At 41.4% G+C, this 20,433-nt stretch overlaps 1 protein-coding gene across 7 annotated transcripts in view; it reads right to left on the bottom strand.

Annotated features, from left to right (window-relative positions):
* Positions 1-533: 533 nt before the first annotated feature.
* PTPRR (protein tyrosine phosphatase receptor type R) overlaps positions 534-20,433 on the bottom strand; it is a 267,828-nt gene continuing 247,928 nt past the window's right edge. For all 7 annotated transcript variants that reach the window (XM_084878885.1, XM_084878886.1, XM_084878887.1 and 4 more), the window contains 2 exons: positions 17,429-17,542; positions 534-1,730 (listed from right to left, as the gene is read on the bottom strand). In XM_084878885.1, the coding sequence (XP_084735011.1) occupies positions 1,637-1,730; positions 17,429-17,542 (208 nt within the window). In that variant the 3' untranslated portion in view covers positions 534-1,636. The remainder of the gene's footprint in view (positions 1,731-17,428; positions 17,543-20,433) is intronic.

The raw sequence follows: 20,433 nt of genomic DNA, 5'->3' as shown, positions 1-20,433 counted from the left end.
ATTGTTTAGGGGAAGTTTTACACCAGTGTCCTTTTGTCTGTTTCCTTAGAAAGAAGGGATTATGATTACCTCTCTTTTTTTTATGTAGAAAAAAAATCCCAGCCTCCAGGAGTGGAATAAAACTCCCAAGTTTTCTCCCCCATCCATCCCTGTGGCACTTCTTAACCTCAAGAGGGAAGAAAGGAATTGTGATCTCAGGTGATTAAATGCTCCTCTGACATGACATCTCTCCAGGTGACCAACACACACCACGTGATTGCTGAGGGTCTAGGACAAGTGCTAGAAAGACATACACACGTGCTGCTCCTGAAATGAAGTGCCGGGAGTCCATCAAGGAAAACCACATAATGATAGCACTTCAAGGTCATTATCCCTCAGGTGATGACAATGGGTATTACACTGGAGGTAGTCATCTCCCCTGAGGAGAGGCGGAGACTAAAATTAAACCCTTCACACCATACACAGCAGGCTCTCCCCAAAAGATAACAGCCGATCTCCAAAGAGGGAAAAAGTACCCGCTCAACTCAACATTTAGTATTAAGAGTCGTTTATTGGCAGTATGAAACGAAGTCAACATAGCTGCATTAGAAATTCATAGTTGAGCAGAACATCTATTGTTTGCTGAGTGTAGTTTTTGTGTTGTTGTTGTTGTTAGCTTTATTTGTGAGGATCAAAACCTTTCTGAAATGTAAGGATATCTGTGGCAGCAGCCTGTAGAAGAACCTCTGGAAAAGTGACAGGTGATCATGCCCAAAGCAATTGCCTTTTATTGGGCAAGACACTCCAGGCAGAGAGCATACTCACAAACTCCTAATAAAAGAGACAAGTATCTAAAGTTCTTGATGCGTCAGAGTGGCTACAAATCTGTGTTTCCTTTTTACAGTAAAGTGACTCACAATGTACAAATACAGTGAATAGAGTTCTGCAGCAGCAGCCACCTCAATGCCCAATAATAGAGAATAAATACATAGATACCCAATGACAGTCATTGTGCTCTGTAATTGATTGATAGGAGGTACTGATAAATACACATTTAGTAGGTAATATTATCAAGACACATTTCCATATAAAATAGTTACTGCCTTTGATTTTTTTTTCTTTTCAAAAGCAAAGACTCATTTGTTAAAAAACCTTTATCAATCCCTTGCAACTTTAGCGGCAAGATTCTGGTAACTGAGAAAGATAATAGCACTTAAAAAGGAACAGTTTAACAGCTGACAGTCCATTCGCAAGACAGATTTTGCAAACATTAAAGCATCTAAACACACAATAGTAATTTCTTCAGCAGCTCTTCCAGTCATCATCTGATGACATGTATCAGTGGGCGTTTCATACATACATTCCATGTGGCAGATAATCAATACAGACACAACAAAAGCCTTCTTAGCTGTGGGCGAAGTCTATCATCCCTCCATCAGTACAGGACCTTCAGAATAACTTAGGAGCTGCTTACAAATGCATTCACACACACAAGGGGCCGGCAACCTTTCCCATGTTGCCATCTTCCATGGCCATGCCAGAGCTTGACTTCAGGGCTTCTCTTTCCTCTCCTCGCAGGAAGCTTCTTCTAGAAGCATCAAGTGGGCAATTGATTAGTCACCCCTAGAGATTGATGGCCTGGTAAATCTTCAGAGAATCACTGGACTGTTTCTGCGGAAAGTCTGCTCGCGTACAGGCACAGAGCATGATGCACAAATTCATACTGCTCACTGGTTTGGACCATCCCGCCTCTGCGAGGAAAAGATAAGACAGTAACTTCTTATTGCTGATATCGCAATCACAAGTAACAGAAACTGCATCCAAGCTAGGGTATTATCCCTCTTACCTGTGTCCAAATGACCCAACTGGTGAACTTAATATGCTAATGCACAAAGGGATTAACACAGTGCCTGGTACACTCTAGATACTTGGTAAATTTCACCTACCCACCATTACTGGGCAGACAGTGCATCCTTTTGGTTAAGTACTTGGACTTGGAAACCAGCCAGGCCGTCTGAGTTTGAATCTCTCCTCTGCCAATTCTTAGTTGTGGGATCATGGACAAGTTTCTTAAAACCTGTTGTGCCTTGGTTTCCTTCTCTTGAGAGTGGGAAAACTATAACACCTATTTCATAGGGTTCTTGTGAAGGTTAAATTAAGGTTAAATGAACATCTGGAATGTTAGTATTACTTCTCAGGTGTCTTGTCACTCACCTCGTGTTAAAATGGTTCATACACTTGGATTAAAATTGATGAAAGTTGGTTTACTAAACAAAACTCAACTATGAAATGTTGCTCCTTCTACATCTACAAAGAACAACTACCTTGAAATGGTCTGAGTGTGTAATGTGGAAACAACCTCAGCCTCTGCGTGGAGCATACTGATGTCTAAATACAATAGTGGGTGGGCCTTTAACTGAATTGGAAAAAAGGGGATTGGTTCTTGCTTTTTCCACTCTGTTTTCAACATTATCATCGCTGGTTACTCAGCACACCTATTGTTATTGGATTAGTAGAAGGTAGCAGCCTTTGTGAAAAATAATGATGTTTCTTTTATATATAAAAGAACTATCTTATATTTTCCTCTCTATAATAATGAAAGGTTCTTATACTTTGCAGAGCTGCCAGATAGTAATATTAAATCCTACTTATTTTTCCTGCTTACTGAATAACTGCATCACAGTTAGTAACTATTTTCAGTTCTATAAAGTCTCCCTAACTCTGAAATCATACAACAAATTTTGAAATTATGTTTTAGCTGTTGTTATTATTCTAAATAATTATTTTTACACTAGAGGCTTGGTGCATGAAATTTGTTCACTCCAGGGGCAGGGGGGTGGGGGAGGCATGAGGGGTGGGTCCCTCAGCCCAATCTGTGCCCTCTCACAGTCCAGGAGCCCTTGGAGGATGTCTGAGTGATGTTGGACATCTGCCACAGAGGCCGAGAGGTTCCTGCCACCGCCTCTGCACTTGCCAGCCGTGATTCCAGCTCAGGGCTTCTGGATGAGCAGTGCTCCCCCTGTGGGAATGCATTGAGCATTGGCCTTTGGGTGGTCAGTGCACATCGTAGCGATGGGTTGTTCCGCCGTTCAGTCTATTTGCATATTAGCCTTTTATTATATAGGATCATATAAGCACTTCAACTTAAAAACAAGGTATGTTGCCTCACTGTAACATGTTTTTTGGTTATGGTAATAACTACAATAAAACTGGGCTTGTATCTATGTTTACTTGTCAACCTCTATAAATATAAGCATACAAGAAATTCAGATAGTAAGATTCACCCTTCTTAACTAAACAGATCTACATAATGCCAAAATGATATATTTGGTAAGAGATAAAGAGGTAAATACGCAGTTTCTGGCGACATCCACTTTTGGCAGAAATATTTCATCAGTCTTTCCCCCTAGAACGGTACATTATGTTGTACTAAAGGCAACTTTCTGGCCAAGTATTCCTTGGTCATAAGTTGGCAACAGAAATGGGCAGCTGAGGCTGTGGTAAATCTTCCTCTTAGCCGGATGGTGACCTCAGGGCACACCTAGAACACAGCAGGTGTCTGGAAGATGCTGGCCTTGACTGGGAAGCTCCAGTGATACAGCCACAGTAAATTTTAGGGCAGCTGCAAGGACTGAGAGGTGCCTGCCTCCTTCCCTGGAGCACTCGCACAGCTCAGGGCACCATTAGTCCTCTCCATTGAACTGCAGATGTATGGAGCCTTGAATGTGTTAATGGATCTCATGGGCTCTGATCTTAGGAATTTCCTCTCTATTCATCTCAACTGAGGCAAGCTTTCCTCCTTCCTGTCTGTTCTGATGACCACTGGTATTTACATGTCCATCTAGTGATTGAAAGTGACATAGTCTAGGTTTTCATAACTGTTCCAAATGGGTCAGCAGTGTATTTTAACATTAGGAGAGTATTTTCTATGATGTTCCATTAACTGAGTCAAGGTTTTCTCAGCCAGTGAAGGTGGGGAAGATGAGGAAGTGAACTTATTAGTAGCAGGCTAGCAAAATCCTTGGGTGTCTGAAGGCTTAAGGAAGGTACATAGAAAGTTATGTTACTTCCCACTTAACTTGAAAAAATAAAAATGGAAGAATTAACATCAAAGAGATCCTCAGAAATCACTCATGTCAATCGCCCACACAAGCTAGCCTGGCAGAGGGAGCAGTCTCCGTGGCAGATGGTCAGTCGGTTTCTGCTGGAATCCTTGTGGGAATCAAAGTTGGCAGGAAAACTTGAAGACATCAAAATGAATCCACCCTTCTCTAACTGTCACCTCACTGGATGAACCAAAATAACCCAAAAAAGGCTTAAGGCTCCTCCTGTCGTCACACAATAGCTCCCTAAAAGCGAGAAAACAACCATCAAAGTCTCATACTCCTTTCGTCTCTAGACTAAACATCCTGTGGTCATTCAATATTTCCATCCAGCCTGGTTTCCCTGTCACTCACCAGTCTAGTCTCCCTCTTCTACAGGCTATTTTATCAACTATGACCTTCTTAGAGTGTTGTGACTGCTCCCGATGAGATCAAGTCAGTGGGAAATTTTTCTCCCTTGAGTTGCACATTACTGGCCAATTAACTTGCATTTGCAGGTGCACCTGGTGGTCAGATCCCACAAAGTCCACCTGGTGGTCGGGACTTAGCAAGCATTTTAGAATACTGAGTGGAGCTTTAGGTTAATGGAGACGTATGCAGGTGTTTTTGTGTTTGTTTGTTTGTTTTAATATGAAAACTACAGCTCTCTTCTACCCTGAACCTACATTACTGAATTTTTAAAACTAAATGCAGGACTTTCTATTTATTCCTATTAAGTTTAACATGTTGGTGTTAGCATAGTGTTCTCATTTACTGACATCATTACTATTCATCAGTTTATTAGGCTTCCATTTACCATTCCCAGCTTTGTGTCTTCCAGATATTTAACAAGCATGTTCATTTATCATTTATAAAGAAGTAAGGTCACCCTAGTTACATAGGCCATGCCATTTTCATGTCACATAACAAGAGATAAACTCCAGGCTGAAATAGGGCAAAGGGCTTCCCACCGTGCATTAACTGGAAACTGATTTAAGTTCAGGAACTCATCACTATCATCTTTGAAAAATTGTAATAACTGTCTAATTGAATATATTGGTATACAGAACACTCTGTGGACCTTTGTAAGAACTTAAAATCTGAGATTATCTGGAGGACATTACTCATTATGAGGTAAATACAGTCTTTTTATAAGGTAACAATAGTAAAAAAATATACCAAAGAACCTAATATAGTGCCTGTATACAAAATGTATTATGGAATAAATATATAGTGTTAGATTAATTATGAAACTCTCAGAAGAGCCCTGAAATAATTCACTTTCCAGGAAGGTTCTGACTTGGGCCATAGGTGTCTTTCAGAGCAGACAAGGCTCCATGGACTTGCTGAAGTCTGGATCTTTATTACTGGTATAAAATTCCTAATGCAAGCTGGTCCTCAAAGGTAAGAGGCAAGAATGCTCTTTGTGTGTGTGTGTGTGTGTGTGTGTGTGTGTGTGTGTGTTTAATTAACTTTAAAAGGCATCTTTTAACTCCCTTTTAAAGATCAGGCATTAAAATAATCCTTGTCCAAACCGGTTTGGCTCAGTGGGTAGAGTGTCAGCCTGCAGACTGAAGGGTCCCAGGTTCGATTCAAGTCAAGGGCATGTATCTTGGTTGTGGGCACATCCCCAGTAGGGAGTGTGCAGGAGGCAGCTGATTGATGTTTCTCTCTCATTGATGTTTCTAATTATCTATTCCTCTCCCTTCATCTCTGTAAAAAATCAATAAAATATATTAAAAAAGAATCCTTAACCTCCAATAGATCATGGTTTAAACTCAACCAAAGTTAACATATATCCATGTTGATCAAGATGATGCTTCTGTGAAGAAGGCTTATGGGGCCCCAAATAGCTGGACCATCATCATTCGGGCAGTGCCTGATGTCACTACCATTACTCAGTACATTGTGGGTAAGGACCATCCCTCTTTGGAGATTCCTCTTGAAACATAAATCTGTTTCCCCAGAAGATACAACACATTAAGCTACAATACCTACTGCCCAGCAGGAGTTAGTTTATCAAAAAAGGGTAAGGTCATGTAAAAACAGGGGGAAAGGACCCAATTCACTATGAGCATGGAGCATGGTTATGAGTTTGGAAAGGTCTGGGTTTGGGATGCTAAGGTGTCAGGTTCATTACCAGAAGGGTACATTAAGAGGAAAAAGACACCACCACACACTGTGGCCAAGACAAATCCTGTCTCCATCACTTATGAGCTGCCTTACCCTATGTAATCTTTGCAATTTTCTCATCTTCAAAATGTGAGGTAATAAAACAATAGTGCCTACCTCATGGCACTGCTGTGAGACATAAATGGGAGAATCCACTTAACATGTTTAGCACACACAGCTGAGCACATAAAGACACCATATTGCTAGCTGTTTTCACTGTTACTCTTTGGTGCTATCTGGTCAAACAGAACTGGCTGCAAGGCCCTGGGATGAGGCCTCTGATGGCCTTGGAGAGCGAAGAACGCACCTGGCAGAGGACACAATGCCATCTAAGTCAGGCAAGCCTAGGTGGAAAGAGCCAAACATGTGTCTAAATATTAACCATGATGCCTGCTGTGGTGGAGATAGTGGGTGATATTGTGGAAAGAAGTGGGTTTAGAGTCTGAGAGATTCAAGTGTGAATCCTTGCCTTTGAACCTATTAGCTCTACGATGTTGGATACATCATTTATTCCTTCCCCGTTGGGGTTTCTTCACTTATAAGGTGACATTAATGATAAAGCTCATCAGACTGTGAGGATTCAATGAGTCAGAGCATTTCGATGTCTAGCTGCAGGCTATCCCAGGAACCCAGGGCTCTGCAGTGGTGCTGAGTGCCCGAGGCCGGTGGAGGAAGAGGAGGTTGGCTCTTTAGGACTAGCTCCCAATGCCAGCTGTGACCAGGGCATTCTGCTTTTTATTGGCTCTCCATAGTGGTGTCTTGTAGAAGGTTGTGCCTTCCCATTGTTTTGTTCCCCATTGTTCCCAAAAACAGTTTGAAAACCACTGACCTGGCAAACAGTAATTATTTGCCTAGTAAGGGTTCAAGTTTGGCAAGATGTAAAGGCGGTACTCCATAAAATGCTGAGCGCCGTGGTTGTCGTTTAGCGAGTACTAAATCAGTGCTGCGTTTTCTTTTTCTTATCCTTTTGGTAAACGCTTAGCTCACCCTGTGTGTGCCCAGGGAGATCACGCATCTGGTTTGTCTGGCACCGTTCTGGCTCACTCCTGCTGTCCTGTGTAATCACTAATAGGGACACCTTTCCTTCTCGGGAGTGGCTTGGTGTGGATGATAAATTATTTGTTCGCCTAATTATGCCCCATTCCACACAAAAGAAAGTCATTCCATCTATTGCAAACGTGGTGCGGCTACAGAATAAAAGTGGCTCCGTGGCCACAGAATAAGAACGCTGTCTGGCCAGGCCAGGGCGGACCCAGGCCCACTGCCCCTCCAGAAACGGCAGCTATCTCACACCACGTTCGCCTCGACAACCCTGAACATCAGCGTCGTCTCAGTCTGCATGCGGGGAGGCACGTAGCTGTGTCAGCTGGGGGTAAGCTCAGGTTAGAAGGGAGAAAATGCGTAGCTTTTCCCCTTTGCTCCTAGGAGAGTGCTTTGGGGAAAAACACACACGCACGCACACACGCCAAAGAAAAACCAACACCCCTCCAGATGCTCAGGAGAGAGATTTGGTTTTTAACATGTTAAAACTGTGACCTTTTGTGACTATTAACTCACACATACAGAGAGCAGCAGCCTTTCCTGCCGCACCACCCAGCAGCATCCGGTCTAATCAGTAGACAGAAGAAATTCTGCAGCGGTGACTCACTTCTGGGCTAACAATGGGACTTAACGCTCCTTGGCTTTTTTTTATTATTTTCAAATCTGGAATTCCTTTGGTAAAGTTTGGTACAGTAAATTTAGAACAAAAAGTGTGGATGTTAATGTGCCTCTTGGGTAAAATCTCTGCTGGCTTGGGCAGGAGTCAAGCGAGGCGAATGTCGGCTGCTGTAACTCGGGGTACCTCAGACCAAGGTTTTCCCAAGTCTTCATGCAGATGGCGTGGCAAGGAGGGAGAACTTACACATACATGTTTTGACTGATTCTGACCTAGAACTTTGAACATAAACACTTTCTCTGGGATGGCTGTGGTCCAAAGTATTTGTAGGGCATAAAAGCCAACACACATCAGGTGACAATTCAATGGGAATTCAATGCGCTAGTGTGTCTTGAGTTCCATTTTCACCTCCTGAAAATTAGCCAATTTTCTTCTGAACACCCAGGTTAACAGTCAGGTAACTCCTAGCTGAGAAGAAGGGGAAGGTTGTCTTGGCAACCACTTAAGAGAGCTGGTTGGCATAATCCGTTTTCCCAGAGGACTTTCCCAGAGGTATGGCCTCAGGAACTGTGATGTCAAGTAAATCCATGCCTACCTCTAGGGCTTTAATTGTCCTTAAAAATAAAAAAACCAAAATGGTTAATTCCTGTTCTTCAAGTGAGATCTTCAAAATTCATGAATTAAAGGATCTCTGTGATTAGCTGGGAATGCAGAGGGCTATGGATAAATGTAAATCTAGGGTTGATAAAAAGTATACCAACAGGGGGAAATTTGTGCTTTAAAATGATTTTAAACAAGTTTTGGAAACAGAATATTTTTGGGACACATCAGTGTAGGAAGCTGATGGCACATATATTCCTCCCCTTAGATAACTGTAGTTAAAAAAAGACAAAACCACCAAACTACAGTCATTAATCAAAACATGTAAACAATGATATGACGCACACTGGAAGCATTTTTCTATCCTGTCTGGGAAGCTACAAGTAAGGTCTCTGGATGTCATTCCAACTTCGGGCCTCCAAGGTAAGGATGTACAAAGACAACTGCAGCTCTCGCCACTGACTCTTAAATGGGAGGATAAGACAGACCGTTTCCTCTTTCGCTGAGGGTAGGGGACAGAAAAGAAAAAGGCCTTGGTATCTCGTATTATTTTCTGTGTCTCATTTCCAAAATTCTCTTTTCAAGTTCTTCCAGTGTCTAGAGGTGCCAACTAAAACGAAAAGAAATGGGATGACAAAAAAAGCTGCAGACACCAACCTGCAATGAAATATGGTCCTTCCTTTCCTGCCTCCTGATGGTCATGCTCTTTAGCCATTCTCCTATAACATTGATGTGCATAGGAGCTTTTTCTGAGTTTCCTAGGCCATCTTATTACTATCGATCATTACTATTACTTTTTAAAGGGACAGGTGCATCTCTCCTGCTCAATGTGTAATTGACCTCTGTCACTTCTGTGAAATGCTGGCATTCACAAGCCTAAATCAATCTCTTGTCGTAGGAGCTAGACACTGTGGAAACAACTGGAATTCTTAATTAGATGCTACAGTCAACTAATTTAGTACTATTTAAGATGAGAAGAAACAACTAATTTATACTATTTAAGATGAGAAGATTTAAGCAGGATATGAAAAGGCTTTCTAAGTCATAAACCATCCTTACAATGTATCCAACTTAGTACTAATGCATTGGGTCATTTCTATTTACCATAATTTTTGAAAATTGTTGACTTATATATGAATGGCAACAGGAAAACACGATTGAGCAAACTATCCCTTTTTATAGGAAAAAAAAAGTCATCATACTTATTTTCAGATTTTGATAGTAAGTAAACTTAAACCATCTGAAATAAATAATTTTCCTGGTTTGTATAGCAACTGCAGACCCGGTACACAACACGTATCCACTGGGGGAGGGGTTGGGAAGAGAGGATTGTCCCTCAGCCCAGCCTGTGCCCTCTCAAAGTCTGGGACACCTCAGGGGATGTCCACCTGCCAGCTTAAGCCTGCTAATGCTCTGCCTCAGAGGTTGAAGAAGATCCCGCCACCACCACTGCCCTCACTAGCTGCAAGCGCAGCTTCTGCCTGAGTGCACGCCCCCTGTGGGAACACATTGACCACCAGGGAGCAGCTCTTGCTTTGAGGATCTTGCCCCCTGGTGGTCAGTGCATGTCATAGTGACCAGTCATTCTGCCATTCAGTTGATTTGCATATTAGGGTTTTATTATATAGGATTAGTTCAGGGTTACTGTCAAAAGCAGGATTAAAATATGAACTTCCTCTCTCTCTTAAACTTGTGGTTAACCCATTTAGGTTTTCCACCCCAGAAAACAATAGGCTTTTGAGAACAACAACAACAACAAAACAAACAAAATTTAACCAATTTCATTTGAGCAAAATTGGAAGTTCAATTCAGATTGTTAAAAAAAAGTTAAAATTTGTTATATGATTTTAGATATATTATTCATTATTTTTAGGTCTTGGATTCCTCTTAAGATTTGTACAATGTTCTTAAGGCCAGATTTTTTTTTTTTTTTTTTTTTTTTTTTACCATCTCTTTTCTAGTAGATGTTTGGCAAGTGTTATGATGGTCTGTTATTGCAATTCCATTGTTCTCTACAAAAACAAAGGTTCATAGACTCAAAGAATGCAATCGCTGAGAGAAATTTTTAGGGAGCTGGCCAATCACTTCCCCATCACTGAATCCCAGGCTAGAAAAGGCATCTGATTGGAGGGGTCTTTGAATCCACTGGTACTCTCAGCATCCATCAGTTGGCCAAATAAACATGCATACATATGCATCTGTAATCACTGTGAGTCTTAGAATGAAGATTAATTTATAAGCATTATGGATTTCAAAAATTCAACTGTCAGGTTGAAGTGCAGGAAACATTTTAATTTTATAAAAGGGCTCCTCATACCAGAAGACTAAGGGACCACTGATATGTCCCACCTCTCTTTTTACAAATAGGACCTAGAGGCCTAGAATAGACAAGTGGTCACACAGGAAATTCAGGCCAGAACCAGGATCAGCACCGGGCTCCTGGACATCTGGTCAACCTCATGCTGTAGTGACTGCTGGCTTACCTGTCCCACTAGCAGTCCCAAATGACTGTTGCCCACGTCACTGCTTAATGAACAAACGTTATGAGAATTAATGGAATAATCCAGAATACTTCTAAATAAAACCCTGTGGGTGCCTTGCCCTGAGTTTGACCTTCTACTTGGGAAAAAAAGAGATCCTATTTTAGTCCAAATATGCTCAAAAGTATTATTAAAAGGAGAATCACAGACTCACGAATTTGCAGTGCAAACTGTAGCATCTATTAATAGGAGTTGCCTTAAAGCCAATAAAAATAATGTCGTGCCAGAGAATGAGGAATCCACCAAATGGCTTTGTCATTGTTGTTACACTGGAAGTATCCATTTAGCACAGACTCATCTCTAAACCAGACCATTTGAATTCTAAAATGCGGATTTATGATCTGGATACAAATGGCCTGTTTTTGTCATATTGGATCACAACCATCAGGCACTATCATTTTTTATTTTATTTTATGGCAGGGGGTGGGGGTAGGGTGGCGCGTCAGGATTTTGATTCTTCTGAATGCTCAAACTCTTGACTTAGTCATGAAACAAGCCCCATGTCAAGTATATAAGTCACTGCCTCATCCTTTTCTCTGTTAGCCATGTCCCGGGCTTCTAAGCAGAGGCAGCTATACGTGGTGGGGGCAGATTGTAAAAAACACGGGGCATCATGCAGCCTGGACCTCTTGGATCAGAGGTCATTGTTAGAGAGGGTCTGAGAGGATGGGAAAAGGCATGTACACAGCAGAATAAGAAGCATCAGCTCTCTGTCATGTGTCTGAATAAGCTCTGTCATTTGTCTCCCTGTTGCATTCTGCTGGATGCTTCCAATCAGCCAGCCCCACCCTTTCCTTTCCCCGTTTGGATGGTCCCACCCAGGCTCACATCCCTATGCCATCTCCAGTTTTCTCTGCACCACCGGGCTTCTGAAAGGACAGTTTACTGTTTTACAACTTCTTTCTCTCCATTCAGGTAGTCTTTGAGGAAAGGGGGCACATGTGGAAGAATGCTTAAAGGAAGTTCCATGGGTTTCCAGGTTGGGGGACTTTTCAGACCCTTTAATGCATCAATACTTTTTATAAATCTCCAAGAGGAGAGGGTTCTAAGAAATATAGTACACAACTTTTTCTCTAACTTAATTGAGAATCCTCTCCCCCCCACATGAATACAGTCTAAGAGCATTTGGCACTTAGCAGGCTCTCGTAGTTTAATTGATAATCAAACTGTGGCTCCGAGAAACACAGTCTGGGAAAGTCTGTTAAGGAATCTATCTTCCTACACCTGGTGCCCCATGCACACTCAGTAGGAGGTGCTCAGTAAATAAACAAACACATGAAGCAGGAGCAGCACGCAGAGCAAAGCCCTGCAGAACAGACACCAGACAAGGGATTAAGGCCCATCCACAAACACCCGTCCTACAAACACCCCGAAGTGGGCCTGGCTTCCTGGGCCTGAGACCTGTGCCATCCCATAAGCTCCACTCCCTGTGCTGGGAAGGACCCTGCGGGCAGGGTAATGCTCTGCTGTCACCGTCTAGAAATAGTTAATACTTTATGGTCCTGGGTCTCCCTAATGAGGTAGCTGCCCTTTGCAATGTGTCCCTTGCTAGAGATCATCTGCTCCCTTCCTGGGCCCCTCCGGCTCCCAGAGACCATGCATTGTCTGCAGTCTCCTCGACTGCAGGGCCTTGGGATCACCCAGCTTCTGGAGCCTTCTCTTCAATTCTCCTTCATGGAAACCCATGTTCTGAATGTACTGACGATGCAGGCAGCTATACTCTCTCTAGCTGCCGTGCTGGAAAGAATAGATTATTTTGTTTACATGAAAGTGTCAATAGCTGAGAAGGTATAAAGGGTCACCCTCAACTCCCATCTCTAGATTAAATGGACTTTAAAGAGCAAGGGTTCTCTTAGTCAAGGACTGGCTCTCTAATTAGCAGGAATATAGACGTTGACCTTACACAGATATTTTTGGCATCCTCCCTATGTAGATATTTTGAGATGAGGCAACTTTCCTATAGCCCTCAAATTATACTCTTAAGACGAAAGATTTATATGTTCAGAAGAGAAACCAGAGTATTAAGCACAAATTGGTAGTTACAAAATAGTCACGGGGATGTAAATTACAACATAAGGAATATAGTCAATGATATTGTAATAACGATGCATGATGTCAGGTGGGTACTAGACTTACTGGAGGATCACTTTGTAAGTTACATAAATGTCTAACCACTATGATGTACACCTGAAATTAATATACGATTGGGCATCAACTGTATTCAAAATAAATAAATAAATATTGGAAGCAGGGAAAGAAAGAAGACATATGGATGTCCATATGAAAAGATGCTCAATAAAAAAAATTATACTCTTACAGCAACTGCTGATATCATCATTCTATTTGTGAAACAGCTCTCATTCATATTAACCATTGTTTTAAAAATTATGGTGTCATTGCATTTTTAAAAACTGGCAAAGCATTACCAAAGAGATATGTGTGTGTGTTTTCAAGCAGTTTTATAATACACACATTCCAAAAGCCTGATGACTATCTCTATGACAGTCACACCTTTGAGTCAGAAATCAGAAGTCCTGAATTCCAAAGAAGACTATGTTGCCATTTTCTAAGCACTATGACCTTGGGCAACTTAATTGACACACCTATTTTTTTTTTTTTTTAAAGAAGCCCAAGAATATCTCTTTTCCTACTTGGGGGTTCACTTTGGGAGTTAAAGGAGATGTGCTTTGAAGACCACGAAAAAAGGCCAAGATTAAATACACTTCTGAGTATGAAGAGTGCTTTCTGGAATGTCTGAAGGCAGATCCAGAGCTGAGGGCAAGGATGGATGACTGAGGAGTCTAGGTTGGGGACGAGCTTTGAAGAACTGATGAAGGACAAAAAGCTGCAAGAACAGAAAGAGGACCAACTCTGCCTTTCCTGTCATGCATTAAAGACATGGTCAGTGGCAGCAGCCAGCCAGACACGGATATTTTTAAAATGAAGTATGACAGGAAAAAGCTGAATGCAAGAAGCAAGAAGGATGGGGGAACAAGAGGTTGGATGGGGTGAAGGAAAGGTGGGAGGTTTTCGGTATCCCTTTTCACAGTGGCCATAAGAGTGTACCACAGATGGAAGGGACAACAAAGGAAAACTGATGCTGATCCTGTGAAGGAAGGAAGGAAGGAAAAAGAAAAAGCTTTCAAGGAAAGTTTAAAGGAGAGGATCTGTTTGATAAACAACAGCTGCTCAGAAAGAATTTTATGTAGAAGGGATGTTGATGAATAAATCAGAATGACTTTGAGACACGTACTGGCAGGAGTTCAAATCCAAGGGGGTGGGAGTCCAGGGCTTCAGATCAGCAGAGAAGTTGGCTATGTTTTGAAGATCCTATCAGAAGAGAAAGGACAAGCTTGTGGGAAAACCTTGGTGGTGATGGAAGGCCAAGGCTAAGTTTTCTGACCATTTGCTTTAGGAAGGAAGGAGCAGATAGAGGAGGCATTGTGATATGATTAAAAAAAAAAGTATTTATGATTCCATTCAAAATTAGAGGACAATTTGGTAGGCCTGACAAATTGCGGTGACTGGGAAGTGGAAACCAAAGTGGAGGTTAGGCTACAAAAGGAGGTGGGGGAGGTGGTTGATGGGAGGGCGAATAGGCAAGATTAAGAGTAACAGCAGCCAAAAAAAAAAGTGTAAACCATGCCCAGTGCTTTTTAGGATGTTGTTCCAAATAGAGTCAGAGCAGGTGTCGGCCAGCTTGGTTCAGAGTCTGTTTAGATCTGGTGTTCATGGAATTCTAGCATTCGCCGGCAGGAAAGCAGGGCACAGGGATATCAACTAGAGCACCTGGGGGGTTTTGGTTCCCAAGCAGGAGTCTTGTTTACAGAAGCACAAAGCAGGAGAGGTCAAGGCCATTGTGGGAGCAGCTCCGGCGGATGGGATGCTGTCCCTTACTTTCTGATGAGGGGCCCTCCTCTGGGTGAAGGCAGGTCCCAGAGTCTGACGTGAAGGCACCAGATTCCACTGGAGCTAGCGTGGACAGTACTGATGGAGGCAAAGGGAGCGAGGGAGACTAAAAGAACAATTGTAAGAGGAGAGGGAGAGGAATGGATTGATCTTCTCAGGTACAAAAAGAAAACATTAGCCCTCGTGGGGTAGCTCAGTTGCAGGTTCCAGCCTGGCCAGACCACATACAAGAATCAATTTATGCAATGAATGCATAAATAAATGGAACAACAAATTGATATTTCTCTCTTTTTAAAATTGTGTTCAACAAAGTGCCTCACAGGTGTAATCCATTTTAATGTCACCGCAACCCTGTGGGATATAGATTATTAGTTCCAGTCAGGTTTCTTGCTATAGATACTGACAATAGCCATGGCTAAACTTGGCGGCACACTTAATATGTAAAAGGTACTTTGAAAATTCTCTCTTAATCCTTCAACAAATATAGGAAGTAGAAGTTATTATTACTTCTATTTTGCAAGTGAGAAAACCAAGGCTCAGAGAAGTCCTATAACTTGCCCAAAGCCACACAATCAGAAAGTGGTGGGAACCATAATGCAAACCCAGGCAATCTGTCTCCAGAGCCTAGAATCATAACCACTATATTGAGCAGCTTCTAATAAGCCAAAGTTAAGAGAAAAATAGAGGGAAGGCACACTTACAAGATTTAGAAATTATTACTTAAAAGGGGTCAAGCACAGATAGAAACAGAGAGGGAAAACTTCATCCATGAAGGGGATTTGAATGTTTCATTTTTAGAGATAGGAGAAAATTCATCGATAATTTTAATAATAATGGAAACAATAATAACACAGTTTTCATGTACTTAAGGCTTATGGTGTGCCAGACTGTTCTAAGTGCTTTATAAATATTATTTCATTAAATTTTAGGAAAAAATCTTTGTCTCTTACTGAAATCCTAGGACCTAGGTGCTTGATAAATATTTATCAAATAAATCTTAAAAGGTGACTCTAATTTTGCTTCTAGAAAACTCCAGGTCACAGAGCAAAATCTTCCTCTCTCTCCTTTTTATTACCGCTCAGTTTTATTTTTGTCTGAAATTTATTTCTTAGCTTGTTTATTATCTCCTCTCTCTCTGTTAGCATGTAAACTGGAGGACAGCAGAACCTCACTCATCCCATCCAATGCTGCACTGGCAGCATCTGGAACAATGCCTTGGGCAGGAGGTGAGTAATCGGTATTCGCTGTATGAATGGGAGAAGAGAGCCCAGTACTTCAGCCTTTCAGAACAGCTCTTCTTCCCCTAAAGCAGTGGTCAGCAAACTCATTAGTCAACAGAGCCAAATATCAACAGTACAACGACGGAAATTTCTTTTGAGAGCTGAAAACCGACTTCTGCGCATGGGCCATGAAGTTTCAATCGCACTGTACGTGCACAACCCGCACGTGGTATTTTGTGGAATAGCCACACTCAAGGGGCCAAAGAGCCGCATGTGACTTGAGAGCCGCATTTTGCCGACTACTGCCCTACAGCACACTGAAGTGCACAGATCGAGAGGTCGGCTGCTCATGTGCTGGTACCACATCCTTCTGTTGGTGTCTGTTCTCAAGGAGCACCTGCACACGGTCTCCATCACTCACTCAACCATTCACCTACCCTGGAAGGCTTTACTGGGGTGAAAGGAAGAAAGTTCTTTTTTGTTCTGTTTTCAACACATAAGCGGGGGTCATCACAAAAGTGATCTATGTATAAAAATGATTGTTTCACCTTATACCCACCAAGAAGTCACCCCAAATTTATCAGATGGTAAATTTTATGCGTATTTTTCACTATTAAAAAAGGGGGACTCTTGGTAGTATGACATATACCTCATTTTAAAGGATCAAGAGGAGGACTTTGGAGCCTAAAATGAGTAATTCAGCTAAGACAAATGAAAATACAGAGTATGTAAGGAATGGGGCTGGAAGACTAAGAAGGAACAGTTGCCACCACAAACAACCTGCATTAGAGACAAAGAGGGATAAGCTTTTGGTCTTGTTTCTCTCTCTCTCTCTCTCTCTCTCTCTCTCTCTCTCTCTCTCTCTCTCTATCTGTCTCTCTCTCTTGACATGCTTAGAGCTGAGAGATACAGGCTCTAAGAGAGAGAGAAACATTAATTCGTTGCCTTCCATATGTGCTTGGATTGAACCCAAAACCCAGGTATGTTCCATGGCCATGAATCAAACCAGCAACCTTTCAGTGCACAGGATGATACTCAATCAACGAGCCACCTAGCCAGGCTGGTTTTGGACTCCTGATGGCCAGAATTGCCAATAACACTTTCTTTGATGGCTTTTGAATATAATGTATATTCTTAAGCACTTTACACAAATCACTACAGAGATTTAGAACTTTGGTGCCTTTGATGTTTGCAAAGTCAGGCTGGTCAGAGCAGGCTTTGACAGATAATGATGCTCTGATCTCTATACCCAATCCCACAGACACTCACCTGTCTACCCGAAGCTGGCAGACAATGCTTAGCGGATCCACAACTCCTTCTTCTTTCAACTGTTGACAGCCAATGGATGTAGCAATAAAACACCCCGTTCTACCTATCCCTGCACTAAAAAAGACAAAGAATAAAAAGGTGGAAGAAAAACAGCAAAGATAAAAAATATTTTTAAAAAGGTACCTTTAAATTTGAAACAGCAGCTGGGATGAATAGCAATAGCAACAACAGCTCTCATATACTGACTATTACAACCTGGGCTCTGAGCTGAGTGCTTACACACATTCTAATCTCTGTTAGCTATATGCAGTAAGATGAGTTGGGTGGAGGGAGGTGTTGGGTGAGGAGAAGAGTGAAAAATGTATTGTAACTGGTCTACAAAGAATAATAATCATCAGGGTCTGAATTTAGGTAAGGTATGGGCACTAAAAAGGAGGGAAGAGACTTAGACATGTCACAAATGTGAGTCTGAAAGACTGGATTTGAACAGTCAGAAAAGTAAAAAGTCAAAGATGACCAGGATTGGAAGAATGGTAGTCCACTGAGACAAAGGTGGAATTCTGGAATGAGGACTAATTTGAGTTTGCTCTTGGATATACTGATGGCAAAGATTCTCATGAATAACTGAAAATACAATTAGGAGAGAGGAGGTGCTAGAGGCACATATTTCTAAGTCATTTATAGTTGGATAGAAACACTACCGTCCAGAGAGTTTATACGTGTTTCTATCTTAGCTAGTATGTCATCAACCTAACAAGCCCTCTCTCTCTCTCTCTCTCTCTCTCTCTCTCTCTCTCTCTCTCTCTCTCTCTCTCTCTCTCAGCAATTTCAACCACTAATGGTCTTTATGTAAATTTCTTTTAAATTTACACTTAAATTCCCCAAGTTTCTCCTAAATTCTAGATTGGCATTCCATCTCCTAGTTCGGATTCCGGATGTTACTATTTTGCACTCGTTTCATCTCAGCGCATCTAAACAGTCAGTTATATTTTCCCTCAATGGCGTTACGAGTCAGCCCCAAGTTTTCCAGCTGTGAAACTTGGAGACATTCTCAACATCTCCCCCCTCACCTCCCACATTCAATCTGTTACCAATACCTATATTTTCCACCTTTACTGAGCTTTGTGATCCATTCTTTCCTTTCTATAGACTGAGCTCACGTTTTTGACATCGTACTTCATGGTGAGCAATGATCTCATTATGGTTTCCAAGTCTCCAGCCTTTTCCTGGACTAATTCACAATACACACAGCTGCTAGGGACTGGATCATATTACTCTACTCAAAACTGTCGATGGCTCCCAATAGTTATAGCACAACATCTAAGCTCCCTACTATGGTATTCATGACCTTGAATAATACAAATGTGACTAATTTTCAAGCTTAATGTTTTTTTTTTATTGTAGTCCTTGTACCCTTTGTGCCATTTTTTCATTTACATGAATCATTGCAAAAAAAAAAAAAAAAAAAAAAAAAAAGAAGAAAGAAAGAAAAAAAAGAAAAAGAAAAGAAAAAGCCTTTCGTTTTCCAATTTTCCTTTCTGTGTTGATGTTGATGATATTTCTTCAGTGAAAAAATTTATAGTAAATTTTACTCTACCACCTTTTAAAACCACAAACATTGGTCACTTTTAAAGATTCTGTTCAACATTATTCCAATGTATAGAGGTTTTCCTTAAACTTCCTAGTTTGAATTAATAGCTCCCCTCTTGGCACTCAAATAGCATTTACATCCTCCTCTTTAGAACTTGTTTCTGTGAATGTGAGTGCAAAGGAATTCCAAAATAGAATGGGCCCCTTTTAGTTGAAGTGTCTATTGAGAGTTTGTTTCATTAAAGATAGAAGATTTGAAGTGTACCATATGAATGGCAGGCATTTTGGTTATCCTGAATGAGAGAAAATATTCCAGGCATGGGAAGGGTTTAAGGAAAGAATTGCTGCAGAACACCTATATGATGTGCAACAATGAGTACGCTAAGTTTGGCTTGAAGAGAGAATTGTTTGAGAGAGATAATGGGAAAGAAGACTGGGAAGGTACACTGAGACCTATTAAGGGTCTCACTTGGAAAGCTAAGAAGTTTGGACTTTATCTTCTAAAACTTCTTTATATTTTAGAATTTGATGAAAACTAGGAAATTTCACTTTCCAGAAAAACTAACAGAACATTAGGTGCTCAGATTTGTGAAAGTAATTTCAAGGAGTTCCTTGACTCCTTTAGCTCATGCATAGACCCAAGGTTATGAATTTTTGTTCCAGGCAATGGGAAGCCATTGAGAAGTTCTGAGCAGGGAATGCATGTGATGTAAGAGGGTTTTAGGAGCATCATCAAAGAGAAGTGCTTTGGGGAGGCTATACTGGGTATGGGCCTGGGGAAATGGGGTGTGTGTGCAATTAGCCGACTATTTCTAAAATATACGAATGAGATCATAAGGGCCTGAACTTGGGTGTTTGGACAGGAAGTGAAGATTGTGGGAGCTTTGAAGGGAAAGCCAATCAAATGACTGATTAGATACTGAGGCTGGAATTAAGAGAAAGGCCAAAGATAACTGTCAATGTTAGAGGTTGAATGCCTGGAAGAAAGATGGTCTCGTTCTTAGAAATACTAATCAGAAGGGGAGCTCATTTTGTAGGAGCAGTAACTAGTTCATTTTCTATATCTTCAGTGTTTTATGATTTTGGGTGGGGGACAGTTCCAACCTAAAGGATGGCCAATTAGGTTATTTTTTCCTCAGCCCCAAGCTAAGTTTAGGATAAAGCTTAATGCTAAAAACTGGATAATGGTGTTTTTGAGTAAGTAGACATATAGTAAATTTTACTCTTAATTAAACCACAAGAGTTCAAAAAAGAATGAAACTAAAATTATCATCTAAAACAGAGATGGGGAACATCCAGTCCATGGGCTATATAAGGCCATCAAAATCATTTGGTCCAGCCCTGCCAAGGCATTATTGAGATACCTTTAAAAATAGTTGCTTTATTTGGGGGGGGAGGGGCACACACTAAACGGA

This window comes from Pipistrellus hanaki, assembly GCF_964339955.1.
Source record: "Pipistrellus hanaki genome assembly, chromosome: 3".
Taxonomy (NCBI): Eukaryota; Metazoa; Chordata; class Mammalia; order Chiroptera; family Vespertilionidae; genus Pipistrellus; species Pipistrellus hanaki.
This window is presented reverse-complemented; position numbering and strand designations above follow the sequence as displayed.